The sequence below is a fragment of the Sylvia atricapilla genome, chromosome 11 (assembly GCF_009819655.1).
Source record: "Sylvia atricapilla isolate bSylAtr1 chromosome 11, bSylAtr1.pri, whole genome shotgun sequence".
Classification (NCBI taxonomy): Eukaryota; Metazoa; Chordata; class Aves; order Passeriformes; family Sylviidae; genus Sylvia; species Sylvia atricapilla.
This window is the reverse complement of record NC_089150.1, coordinates 20712345-20724571: the sequence shown is the minus strand read 5'-3', so window position 1 is coordinate 20724571 and position 12227 is coordinate 20712345. Positions and strand designations below refer to the sequence as shown.

The 12227-nt window shown below is 47.2% G+C and overlaps 1 protein-coding gene across 1 annotated transcript in view; it reads right to left on the bottom strand.

Moving 5' to 3' along the window:
* Window positions 1-12227, bottom strand: part of FBLN2 (fibulin 2) — a 62909-nt gene that overhangs the window by 30326 nt on the left and 20356 nt on the right. Inside the window, exon 2 of the mRNA XM_066326986.1 lies at window positions 1171-1282. Within this exon, the coding sequence (XP_066183083.1) occupies window positions 1171-1282 (112 nt within the window). The remainder of the gene's footprint in view (window positions 1-1170; window positions 1283-12227) is intronic.

Here is a 12227-nt window from a genome sequence, read left to right as displayed (position 1 = left end):
TGTATCCCTGGCAGTGTCCCAGGGCAGGCTGGAGCAGCTTGGGATGGTGGAAGGTGTCCCTGCCCAGGCAGGGGGTGGAATGGGATGAACTTTAAGGTCCTTCCAGCCCAAACCACAGTGGGAGTTTGTGCTTCTCACACTCCTCAGGCAGTGAGTTTAGCTGGAGCAGAGTCTTGGGAGCTGCAGGAATTGCAGGGCCCCAGCACAGGCAGTGCCCTGGGGCTGGAGAGGGACAGGGTCCCCAGCTCTGCTCACTGGCACAGCTCCCAGTGCCAGCAGCAAGGTTTTGTCCTTGCTTGCCAGGCTCTGAGGCCACAGACTCGAATACTTTTTTACATAAAATGTTTTCTTTAGGCATTACATTTATAAGCAGGCCCAAATCTTTAAAACAAGGACACAACTGAAATTTTTCAAGTAAGACAACTGAACCCCCAATCTCCTACTCCTTTAAATCCCAGCAGGTTCACAGGGACTGAAACATTTAGGATTGGGCTTTTTTCATCTAAAACCAGCCTCAGATGTGCAGGTGCAACTCATTAATGAACCTACTTAGGCCGGGGCTGGAATTTTTAATCTGCCTTTACTTCACAGTTGGTCTGTGCCAGACCCCAGTGGGGAGGATCCCAGTGTCCCAGGACCTTCAGCAAGGTGCAGTGACACTCGATCTGATAAAAGGGATCATGCCAAAGCTTTTCAGTGCTCCGAATGACAGAATCAGTCTGTGAGAAGGTGAGTGTGGTGCAGGTTCCCTGCAGCCATCCCTGTCCTGCTGCTGTGCACAGGGAACCTGGCCCCAGCAGAAGCAGGGTTACTCATGGGGCAATGAACACATCCCTTAATGACAAGGATCGTCCCTGCCTTTAGCCTGCCCAGGGGCAGCCAAGCTCTGCCTTCCCATTTAACTGCAGCTCAGGGAAACACCAACCTGTGCCCTGCTCACTGGAGAGACAAAAAGAAACCTTAAAAAGCTTTGGGTTAGATCCGATTTTGGGCACACGGAGGGGGAAATCCTGGCTTCTAATTAGCCGTGAGTATTGCCAGTCTATAATTAATTCAGACTCAGGAATGACTCAGTTCCCAGTCTCCAGGACATCCCACGAAGTACATTTGATTTCTTCTCAAGGGCTACTCGTTATGCCAACCGAAAAGGTTCAGTTTCACCTTACGTACCTGCAAATATCACCATCCATTCCACTTACAGGGATTTCTGTGCACTCCCCGTTGTCTATAGCCCACTGCTGGCCAGCTCCACAGCAGCTCTCCATCAGCTCCTTCGTGGAACCTGGACCAAACACACACACACACAGGGTTATTAGATTATCTGGTATGGGATGGAATTGGTTTAACTCTGCCTCTCAGTTGAGAAGATCTTTAAAATAACGATAGTTCAGGGTGAGGGTTTTCCCTTTCCTTCCACATTTTGTTTGGTTATAAGGGGAAAAAAAGAGGACACAAGTGCTACCTGAAACATGTTGGCACAATAGATCTAGTGATGTCTTTCAGGGGAGAACACCAGGAGGAAATTAAAAGTTTTAAATGCTATAAATGACATAAATGGTTAGAAGAAAACTTCGTATTTGACAACTCTGAACAAAATCCTTGAAAAATCCTGCTTGGCCCCTTGATAAAAGTTGATTCAGTCATTATGCTGCTGCAACAGTGCCCTCACTACACAGGCTGGGTTAGCACAGAGTGCCCCAGCCTCAGAGGGTTCAGCTGCCCTTAAAACACAATGAAAAGGGTTTGGGAGACTGTTTCACTCTGACTGTGGTACACTGGCACTAAGATGTAGACAGAGAGATGGACATGGAGAACGCTGCTCTAGTTCCCACATTGTCCCCTGTGATTTCCACCGAAGATGGGAATTTGCAGGTTGCAATGAAATGGGATTTTGCTGGATCCTTTATTCCTACTGCACAGACTTAGGGCACTTTGTTGTCTTCAAACAGCCCAAACCAGAGCTGGGGCCAGGGCAGGTGCAGGGGGTTAATGAGCAAAGCCATTTGTGTCCCCCAGCCCTGCTCACACACCACGGCCCTCAGGCTATGCAATGCTTTCATTTCATACAGCACATTCACCATCTTCAAATATCCTCGAGCCCTGGGAGCTGTGTCAGGTGTAAGAGTTGCTCTGTGACATTGGAGGGTTGATCTGTGCAGTTAAACTGGCAGGAAATACATCCAGTAGCAGATAATTACAACAGATCACTATAAAACAGTGAAATTTTAACACAGTTTTAATTCACTCCCTCGGTGGAGAGACTCCATTCATTTTTCCAAGTGCTGAAATACCTTTGGTTGCTCTTGCTGGAACAGGAGAACAGAGCAGAATTTAACTATCTACATTGCAGTAATCTACATGATTTATAATTCAAATAAAAGCGAGTTACTCATTCCCCACTGAAGATTCAATATCAGATTGCTCTACTGAAGTGCCACACTATTAAACAGTCATATTTGCAAAATATATTGCCTTTTGTTGTGATCTTATGAATAATTAAACCCGGAATGAAGTTATCATAAAATAAACAAACTACTGCATTTTATCTTCATCAGGAATTTTAAAAAACCTGGAATAACTCATAATGGGACTCATGGACATTAGCATGGATTTATGATATTTTAATTCCCCATTAGGAAGAACAAATATACACAGCTAAATACATGCACAGGACTGAGGATCACAGAGCTTCTATGCTGCACAGAGATTTTCAGCTCTGTGTGGAACAGACTTTGAAACACTAAAACGTTCAAACAGAGCTTTGTTTATTTGGGGCTTCCATGATATTAGCAGATTTAGAAGCAGATTTGCATCTGCTCATGGAAAACAAAGTAATTTTGTTTGAGAACTCTGTAATCCTGAGGTTTTTTTATATACTGTGTGAATCTTTGATACTTCCTGAAGTAATTTCACAACCCACCTGCTAATAGAGAATTTGCTATTTATAGGGTTTTTTAAATAAATTTACATCAGGCTGCACTACAAAACAGCAGCAGCTTCCTCACTTGTTTGCAATTCAGAAACTCACCTCCTGCAATTAAGGTCTGAAGATAGGAACCACAGAACATTTTGGCCTAATCTCAGAAATTTGGGCACTGTCTTTTAAAAACACTTTAACGTTAATTCAAATATTTTGAAACAAAAAAAAACCCCACATTTTTCCCTCAGAGAATTTTAACTCTTCCCTGCCTGTGCTTTACAGTTGTCTCAGTGCCTGAGCCAGCCCTGAGCAGCAGTGGTCTGACCCAGGGACACATCCAGGCTCTCCATGCTCACAGGATACCCACACAGCTTTTACACGCTGAGAATCTCAGCCTTCAGCTACAAAAATCTGCTGTGGGTGGGTGTATTTTGGGGGTCAATTTCCTCAATTTGCCAGTTAAATTGAGAAAAACACAGTTCAAGTTATTTCTCAGTTATTTCTTCCCACTGTCACAGTGAACCATAAGTTTGTTGGAGCAGCGAAGGAGACAAAGTGGATTTTCATAAACTTTCCTCCCCTTTTTCCCTCCCAGTGTTGACAAATTGTATTTCCAGAGTGATAAATCATCAGCCAGCCCTAGCAGGTCAAGAAGGGATAGAATATCTCACTTTCTTGCCAGAGCTTTTTGACACTGAAGTTTCCCTGATTTCGGCTTCACCTGAATTTCCGCTTCACCTGAATTTCCGCTCAGACCACTTCACACCTTTAACACTTCCAATTTCTTCCTCCTGTTCTGACTTCGGGTCTGCAGCTCTACAGAGCATTTGCATCGATTGAACAACTCCCATTATGCAAATACCCGTTCCTGGAGCCAGCTCCTGGCTGAGCTGTCAGCAGCTTTATCCATCATCCCGCTCCAAGCCCTTCTTTTGTCTAAGCAGAAAGACAGACAAACCTTAAGCCGTCAGCACTTCCTCACTGAGCCTGGCAAAGCCCTGGCACAGGTGCCCAGAGCACTGGGGCTGCCCCTGGATCCCTGGCAGTGCCCAAGGCCAGGCTGGACAGGGTTTGGAGCAGCCTGGGACAGTGGGTGGACTTTAAATCCCTTTGCACACAAACTCTTCTGTGAGTCTACAGCTCCTCACACGATGGGAGCAGCGAGGACTAAGCCATCGCACCACCCAACCCACCCAAGAGAGGACAATTATTTCCCTTTCTACTAAAATTACTCCAGGAGTCCCAAACAGTAACTTCAATCACAGCGAGACCCAAGCAAGGCAGACACAGTGCAGGGGGCTGGATGGACTCACTTGACTTCAGGCAGAGGTGAAGCTCAAACTTGGCATTAACCCCAAAAACAATTCTCTAGAAGGCAGGGAAAGGCAGAGCCCTGCACGAATCACCAGGAGGATCAAGGTGTCAAGGGCAGGGCACTGCCAGCCCCGGGCACCCACATCTCTTCCCTGCTGCCTTTCATTCCAGCTGTCAACTGCTGCATCAGCACTCACATGTCAGACAGGCAAAGGTCATCCTCCCAAAACTGAGCTGAGCTCTTGCTGTTATGATGGAACTTCCTACTCCATTCCCACACCTGAGCAAAGTCCAAAAAAGTCCCCAAACCTGTAGTATTTACACTTGCACCCAGCACATACATCTAACAAGAACTGTTTGCTCACACTGGAGAAAAATTAGTTGTATTTCTTTATCAAATACCTGCCTGACAACATAAAGGCATATATTATGAAAAATAATGACAAAAACCTCACAGAACAACTTGGTGGAGTTCTTAAAACACCAAAAAATAACTTTTTCCAGTGGGTTTTTTTTTTCTGCTCAAATCTCTTCACCATTTAAAGCTCTAATAAATAAATAACAAAGTACTGTGGCTTTACCCCTTAACAGGTTGTCATTTCCTCTCTTATCAACAACCTGAGAGGCTTTATTAAATCGCCTCATTGAATCTCACCATTTAGGTGTGCACTGGAACATGTTCTCAACTTGATTCATCCAGGATGGCTGGGCAGATGCTTTAATGAGGAAGGTAAAGAGGAGAAGAACATTTATCTTGGCAAAGGCAGGGGAGGGGAGAATGACAACACAGCCCCAGAGCCGGCTGCTCTCACTCCAGACTGAGCTGTCACTTAGCTCATCGGGGCTGCTTAAGCTCTCCCCAGGAGCTGCTCGCAGACAAATGAGCAGAGGGTTTGACCCCGTGCAGGTTCCTGCAGGCTCCTCCAAGCCTCTCTGCTCAGCACTGACTCTAAATCTCCCTGGAAGGAGGGCAGTGCTGGGTGTTTCCATGACCAAACCACATTAGCTCACTGCTTTAACCCACGTGCTCAGCCTCTGAGCCTTCTCTCCTTGGAAAGGAGGAAAAAGCAGACTGCAGGATGAACAGGGGCTGGGCTGAGCATCCAGCACACGCCTCATGGATTCAGTTCGGTGCCTAGATCCTTTTCCACCACCCTCTTCAACTCCTGCCTGCCACAGCAGTGTAAGGGAGCTCCACCTGGAGCCGTCATGTTAACCCTCAGACAGCAGATTGTTTCCCTGTGCTCCCCTCCATCCTCTGAAGGCATCCTTTGGGTATCCATCCCACCGCTCAGCCAGGACAAGCTCCTGTTACACTGCCTTCACTCCTTGGGAAGCATCTGCTTTCTATTTCAACCTGAAAACATTCCGTTTCCTACACTATTCTTTTTTTCCTGAATTCCTGCTGCTGGCTCGCTTGGCAAAACACAGAGAGAGCCGTGTCTGCCCCGAGGCACAGCGAAAACCAGGATAACCCAGGCTAAACGTCGGTTTTACTGTGCCCCACACAATGGAGACACAGATCAGCACAGCCTCAGCCAGGCTTGTTTGGCACATTTCTTTCAAAGTGTGAATGAATAGCAACCTTATACTCCCTCTGGCTTTAGCCCTGGATAATCCTTGTGAGTCAAAACTTGTATTACCTGTGGCAGAGGCCAGATAATTTAGACGCTGTTTGGTCTTTAATGTTTCCATGACAGCATCTTTTATTGGATCCAGCTTGAAAGGGGGGGGGAGGGCGGGGGGGAGAACAACTAAATAAATTCTTTAACCCTTTTCACCAGCTCCAAACCCCAGCAATTCCTCTTCCTGTCCTTTCAAAATGTGTCTCATTTTGCTGTATCCCTCTGCCAGGGAGTTTGAGGCAGAACAGTCCATGCACAACCATCCTTCTATCAGTTCCAATAATAACTCAGAGCAGGCAGAATGTTTCTTGCCCTTCAGCACAGTCTGGGCTGTGTTTTCCCCCTCAACCCTCCTTCCCCAGATATTGCACAGAGCGTATTTATGCTGGCTATTAACTTTCAAAAGAGCTGAGGCTTTGCAAAGCCTGGTTCCGATTATCCCTGTAATTCCTGTCTGAAGAATTTTATCTCTGGGAGAGCAAGCTCTTTGCATGATCTGTTTTGTGGCTAGGTAGGCTCCTTTCTTCAAAGCATTTCCACCAGCCCTGCCTAATTTCAAAGTTCAAATTCAGAGGAACAGTGTTTATCAGGGAATGCAGTCAGGGACTGCCCCTCAGAGCACTTGGGAAAATTAGGCAGGATCACTGAATCTGCCAAGCACCTCCAGGATGTTCTTAATAACTACAAAAGCTGTTGTTCCTAAAAACTACAACTACAACTACTGAGCCTAGGTTGTAATGGTAACTAAATGACAAACTTCTGGAGATGGTAGGAACAGAGAAAATGACACAATAGCACCATGCACACCTGGAGAAGGTAAGAACAGACAGAAAATGATAAAACAGGAGCCAGGCACACTTGGAGAAGGTGACAGAGAAAATGATACAATAGGAGCCACGCACACCTGGAGAAGGTAAGAACAGACAGAAAACGATAAAACAGGAGCCAGGCACACCTGGAGAAGGTGAGGACAGAGAGATAATGCCATGACAGCAGCAGCCAGTGGCCTGAACAGCCCCAAGAGTGCTCCTGCCCAAGACTGTGCCCTCCAGCTCTGTTTGGCCGAGGACTGTTGACAAAAAGATTCTGAACAGCAGAGGAAGGAAACCTCCCAGTTTCATTGAGTGTCTAATTAGCAATTAGGGATGCTTAAACTGAACAGAGGAGCTGTTGTAGAGCTCCATCTCCTTATTTGGGAGCCCTGCAGGACTCCTTGCTAGTCTTTGTCAGGTTTATAATCATAAATTACATTGTTCCTTCGTTTTATGATGATGTTCTGAAGCGATCCCTCATTTCCTCAGGCTTTCCTTTATGAAGTTTTGTAATCAGGGTCTTGGGCAAGAATTTCAGCAGTGCTGCTGGTGGCCCAGGGCAGTTCCTGGACTAATGACAGGCTGGAGGAGCTGATGGCCCCCGGTTCTGCCTGGCTGCTGTAACCCCAAGGGGCTTTAAACTCTGGGGGCTGCACCCAGTGCCAGAGCACTTACTGGGAAGGAATTTCTGCGGGACACTTAAGCCAACAGCAACGAAACAACCCTCCTTTTATCCCTTACAAAAGTGGGAGGAAATACTAATTTGAATGGGCTGATAATGATGTTTAGATTGTTCCAGGGGAATTTAGCAGCCCTAGCAGGAAGCCCAGCAGGAAATCTCTCCTTTGCCATGCATCTGGAACCACAGATGTTTGGAAATAAGGGGGGCTAGTTCCCTAAGACAGGAATGGTTTGGGGTAGAAATGAGGAAAACGGAGTTTCTAACTCCTAAAGAAAGTGTTCGATGCTGTTGTGAAAAACGAGATTTACTTTTTTGGTAGATTTTAAGAAATAGGTTTTAATAAAAGATAAGACAATTAGGAGATAAGGAAAAAAAGCAAAGTACGGTCGGTCAGGTGACTTGGCATTTAGCCAAGTCCACAAATTGCTATTTCACAGACTTTCTTTAAATACCCTTTCTGTTGTATCAGGCTGTTGAATATTCATATTTTTCCATAAACTAGTTTCCATATTCCAGGGACTGTTTTGCATGGCCCCTCCTTGGGTCTGCCTTTTTAGAGCTGCGTGTTTCTGGGCTGTATCTCCATTATCACCTCCAGCTTCGGCCTTGGTCCGTGCTTTCTTCAGATGGGAGATGCTGATAGCTGGTGTATCAATAGCAGAGTCTTCTTTACATGTTCACTGGATGTTATCCCAGCCAAACAGACAGTTTAAATAGGTACTATATCAACTACTACCACTATGCCTAATTTTCTTTAGTAACAATAGAAATAAAAAACTTATAACCTTACCACAAAGTTATTGATCATATAGTACACATCTTGAGAAAAGCCAATTTTATAATAGTCATTTATAACACTGTTGTGGTCGCACACAGCAGGGACTGGGTGACTCATTTTGCCCATTCCTATTTCAGAGTTTGGCTGTCCAGGGCGCAGCTCGGGGTAACCCAACATCACACCAAGGGAAACACATTCACAGGAACTGCTTCATTCCCTAAGCCCTTCCTGACAAAAATCGGCACCGCCCAGATCACACACACAATTCCTACCATCTGTTTCAATTCCGTGCTCCTAATTACAAGTGGCAAAAAGTCCCTTACTCACCTGTGCTCATCAGGACAAATGACACTGTAATACCTGCACTGCTGCTGAGGTCACCTTCAAACAAGGCAACAAAGGAAAATAACTGTAAACTATGGCACAAGTGGCTGTTTTCACCTAGAGCTGGGGTTTGGTGCTGTTGAAAATCAGATCCATATGAGGCCCTTTGTGGTGATGCAGCAACCAGAAAGGAACGAAGTGTCTGGACACTTACGGGCAGACAAGTCTGGACATTGCTGGGAAAAGACAATAACTTGCTGAGCCATCAGGCAGGAGGAGGGACAGAAGTGGAACACTGGGCTCAGGGTGCCTCAGAAGGTTTGGAGCATCACCAGGCTGTGCACACCCACACACACAAGCACAGCACTTTGAGAGGCCACAATGCTTCATATTTTTCCCAGGATTTAATGCAATAACACAAAATAGGTCTTTCATAAACTACTCCATAGAAACAGGTCTTTGATAAACTACTCCATAGGAGCAGGACCCTGAATACTATTTGCTCTCTCCAGCAATTTTACAATTTTGGCTTCTTGCTGCCGAGATCTATTTTGTTTTTATTTGGGTTCAGCAGTTACACCTTTCTCTGCTGCGCCTGCAACCACAAATGGATGTGAAATGGATCTTTAGAAGCAAGATACAACACTAGGGAGCACGGACAAACAAACCCATTGGTCCCAGTAAAGTGCCAGTGGCATCCCCTCACCTTCCACACCAGAGGCAATTCCTTCCTACTGAGCTCCCAGAAGTCCTCTTGTCCTGAGAAGGGGCTCTGACAGTGCCAGCAGCACATCCTGCACACCCCAAACAGGACCCTGGAGGCAGGAAAGGCAGCCAGCTCCTGTGGGAAGCTCCCTCCTTGCCTCAGCCAGGCTCCAGCTCACATCTAAAGCCACAAACCCTCACCTCAGTATCCAACCCCTGGGATTGGGGGTGTCCAGTTTCAACAGAAGTGTGTGATATCACAGGGTGCAAAACTCAGAGTTTAAGGGTTTAGAATATAGAATATATATACAGCAAGATGGAGGATTTAGGGCAGAGTCCTTCTTTTTCACCTTCTTCTTCCTGGGTCTGGGTGGTATTTTGCAATTGGATGGAAAAATCCGCCCTGTGGGCCACGGGTGGTTGGTTATTGGGCTAAAAGTAAAAATAATTTAGCTGTCATTTGAGGAAGGACTGGGAGACAGGTGTGGGGTGCCATGGAATGGGACAGCAGGTTTTGGGCACAGCCTGAGCCCTCCCTGTCGGGAATGCATCTTTCCCCCTCAGGGGAGAGGGTCAGCCTTGAGCTCGCTGCTGCTGCAGCCAACAAACGCTCCTGGGGAGCTGTCAGCTGTCCCCAGTCAGTGCAGGACATCAGCTGGCACAGGGAACAGGGGCCACACGGTGGGGACAGGGGAGGGACTGCTCCTCTCCACTGCAGGGCTGCAAATCTGATCACAGTCTGACTGCTGTGCCCCTCCCTGTACATCTGCAGTGGGAAGGGAGAGGGATGGAGGGGAGGGGAGGTAAATGTGGTGATACCAACGTATTGACACACAGCCCTGCAGTGTCTGCCAACCAAAACTCTTCTCACATCAGACACGTGAGCCCTTATAAAAATGGGAAGTAAAACCTCAGCATTTTCAACACATTCATGTTCTGGAAGGCCACTGACCCAACCAGCACAAGCTGCAGGTATCTAAGATGCGTTTTGATTTGAAGGATTTCCCACTCCTTCCCACGGACAAGATGAAGCTCTCTGAGCTCTGAGTGTCCCCACAGCTCTGGTGCTCAGCACAGGGTCATGGGAGAAGGTTTTTCTGTAGCAGCAGCAGCACAGCTGAAGGTAGAAGCTGCCAGGCCAGGGGCAGCTCCAAAGCTGTGGGACAAGAGCTCCGAGCTGTGCTCCCTTCAGCAAGGGTCAGGGCCACCAACAGAGTGTATTGGCAGGGCTGCTCTTAGGGAGGAGTTGTTTGTTTATAAATTCAAGTAAAATGCGCCTCAACCACATTTTAATGAAAGATTGGCTATCTGGCAAAAGCCAGCACAAACCCTCCTGGGATCACGAGCTTTCTAGGCAATTTGTTACAAAAGCTCTGATGAAAAATACGAATATTCCCTTTTCACTAACAGGAAAGTGCCATCCACATGTTCCAGGTTAGGAGCCCTCTCTTTAATCTTCTTGTGTGAGGCAGAGCTGTCACACAGGGGTGGCCCCACAGTGCCAAAAGCAGCAGTGACACAACTGCTGGGACTGAGAGGAGTAACCACAGCAGCCCTGCAGCACTAACAGTGTCATCTGTGTCCAGCTGGAGTCCTGCAGCTCTCACCCTTCAGGGTTTCCCAGTTTCACTGCTGCTTTTCCTCTCTAGAGCCCCTGAGTCTTCTCCCTTTCCTACCTGCACACATCACCCCTATTTTTCTTGACCCTTTCTCCTTATCTCCCCCTCAAATGCTCTCTCTTTTCCTGCATCTCTCCAGAAAAACAACAAAAACCCCACAAAACCCTCAAACCAATCCATTTCCCTCCAAGTCAGGACACAGAACAACCATCCAGCAAAGCCACCACTCCTGATGCCACATTTCTCACCCAGCCTGCCTTCTTCAGCCCCAGACATCTGTGCACATCATCTCAGCAGAGGTTCTGCTTTCAGTCAGTGCTCAGTGTGCTCCCCCACGTGCCATGAACCCTGAGCTCATGTTCCACAGGTACTGGGGAGGGCAGATCCCTCACCCTGCTGGAGAGCAGATCCCTCACCCTGCTGAGAGCAGATCCCTCACCCTGCTGAGAGCAGATCCCTCGCCCTGCTGGAGAGCAGATCCCTCACCCTGCTGAGAGCAGATCCCTCGCCCTGCTGGAATACAGGTCCATGACCCTGTCTGAAGCAGATCCCCGTCCCCCTGGCAGCACCAGCCGTGCTGTGTGTGCTGCCCCAGCCCAGGGCACAGCTCCCCAGGCAGGGGATGGAATCAGTGACATGACACTGGCACTGAGCCACTGGAACAGAGCTCAGCCCTGTGCAGCGCCTCAGTGGCTGCTCAACGACCTCTGATTCCTGTCGGCAGCACTGACTGCCACTACAACCCCCTGAACACCATGTCAGGGACCAGAGAGGACCTGGGAACCTGAGCTCGGAGCTTCACGAGCTCCCAGCAGTGTCAGGATGACTTACACGTCCAGCGCAGGCAGGGTAAAGCACAGTGTAACCATTTCTGACTGAAGGCTAATTACTCTTCCTCACCATCATCTGTAAAGTCGTGATTAGCTCAACTCCATGCACTTGATTCGTGGAGGAAAGTCATTTCCTTAGGAAGTAATATTCAATAGTGAATAGAATGAAAAGAAGCCTCCTAAATACAATTCTGCTTTCCACGTCCCCTTATCTCTAGGAATGTTCCCATGTTACAGTTGCCTAATTACCTGTGAGTGGGAAAACTGCTCAGCCACTTCCAGCCATCCAAGGCTTTATGTCAATTTACAATGACACAAACAGGTTTAATGACATCAGCTGTCACTGAGAATTAGTAATAAAAAAGGGTGGGGTTTTTTTTGTGGTTTTTTTTTTTGCAAACCTCTGTACAATACACTTGGTACGTAAAAACCAACTGCAAATGAGGAAAATACACTAGCATTCAAACACAGGAGGTTACGTTAGTTCCCAAGTCAGAACTGCCTTCAAACAAAATCACCCCAAAAGCCCAAACGTCCCACTTCTCTGCCAGCACCGTGTAGATCCAGCCCAAACACAAACACTATGGACAGGTAAAACTTTCTAAATGCTATTTCCAC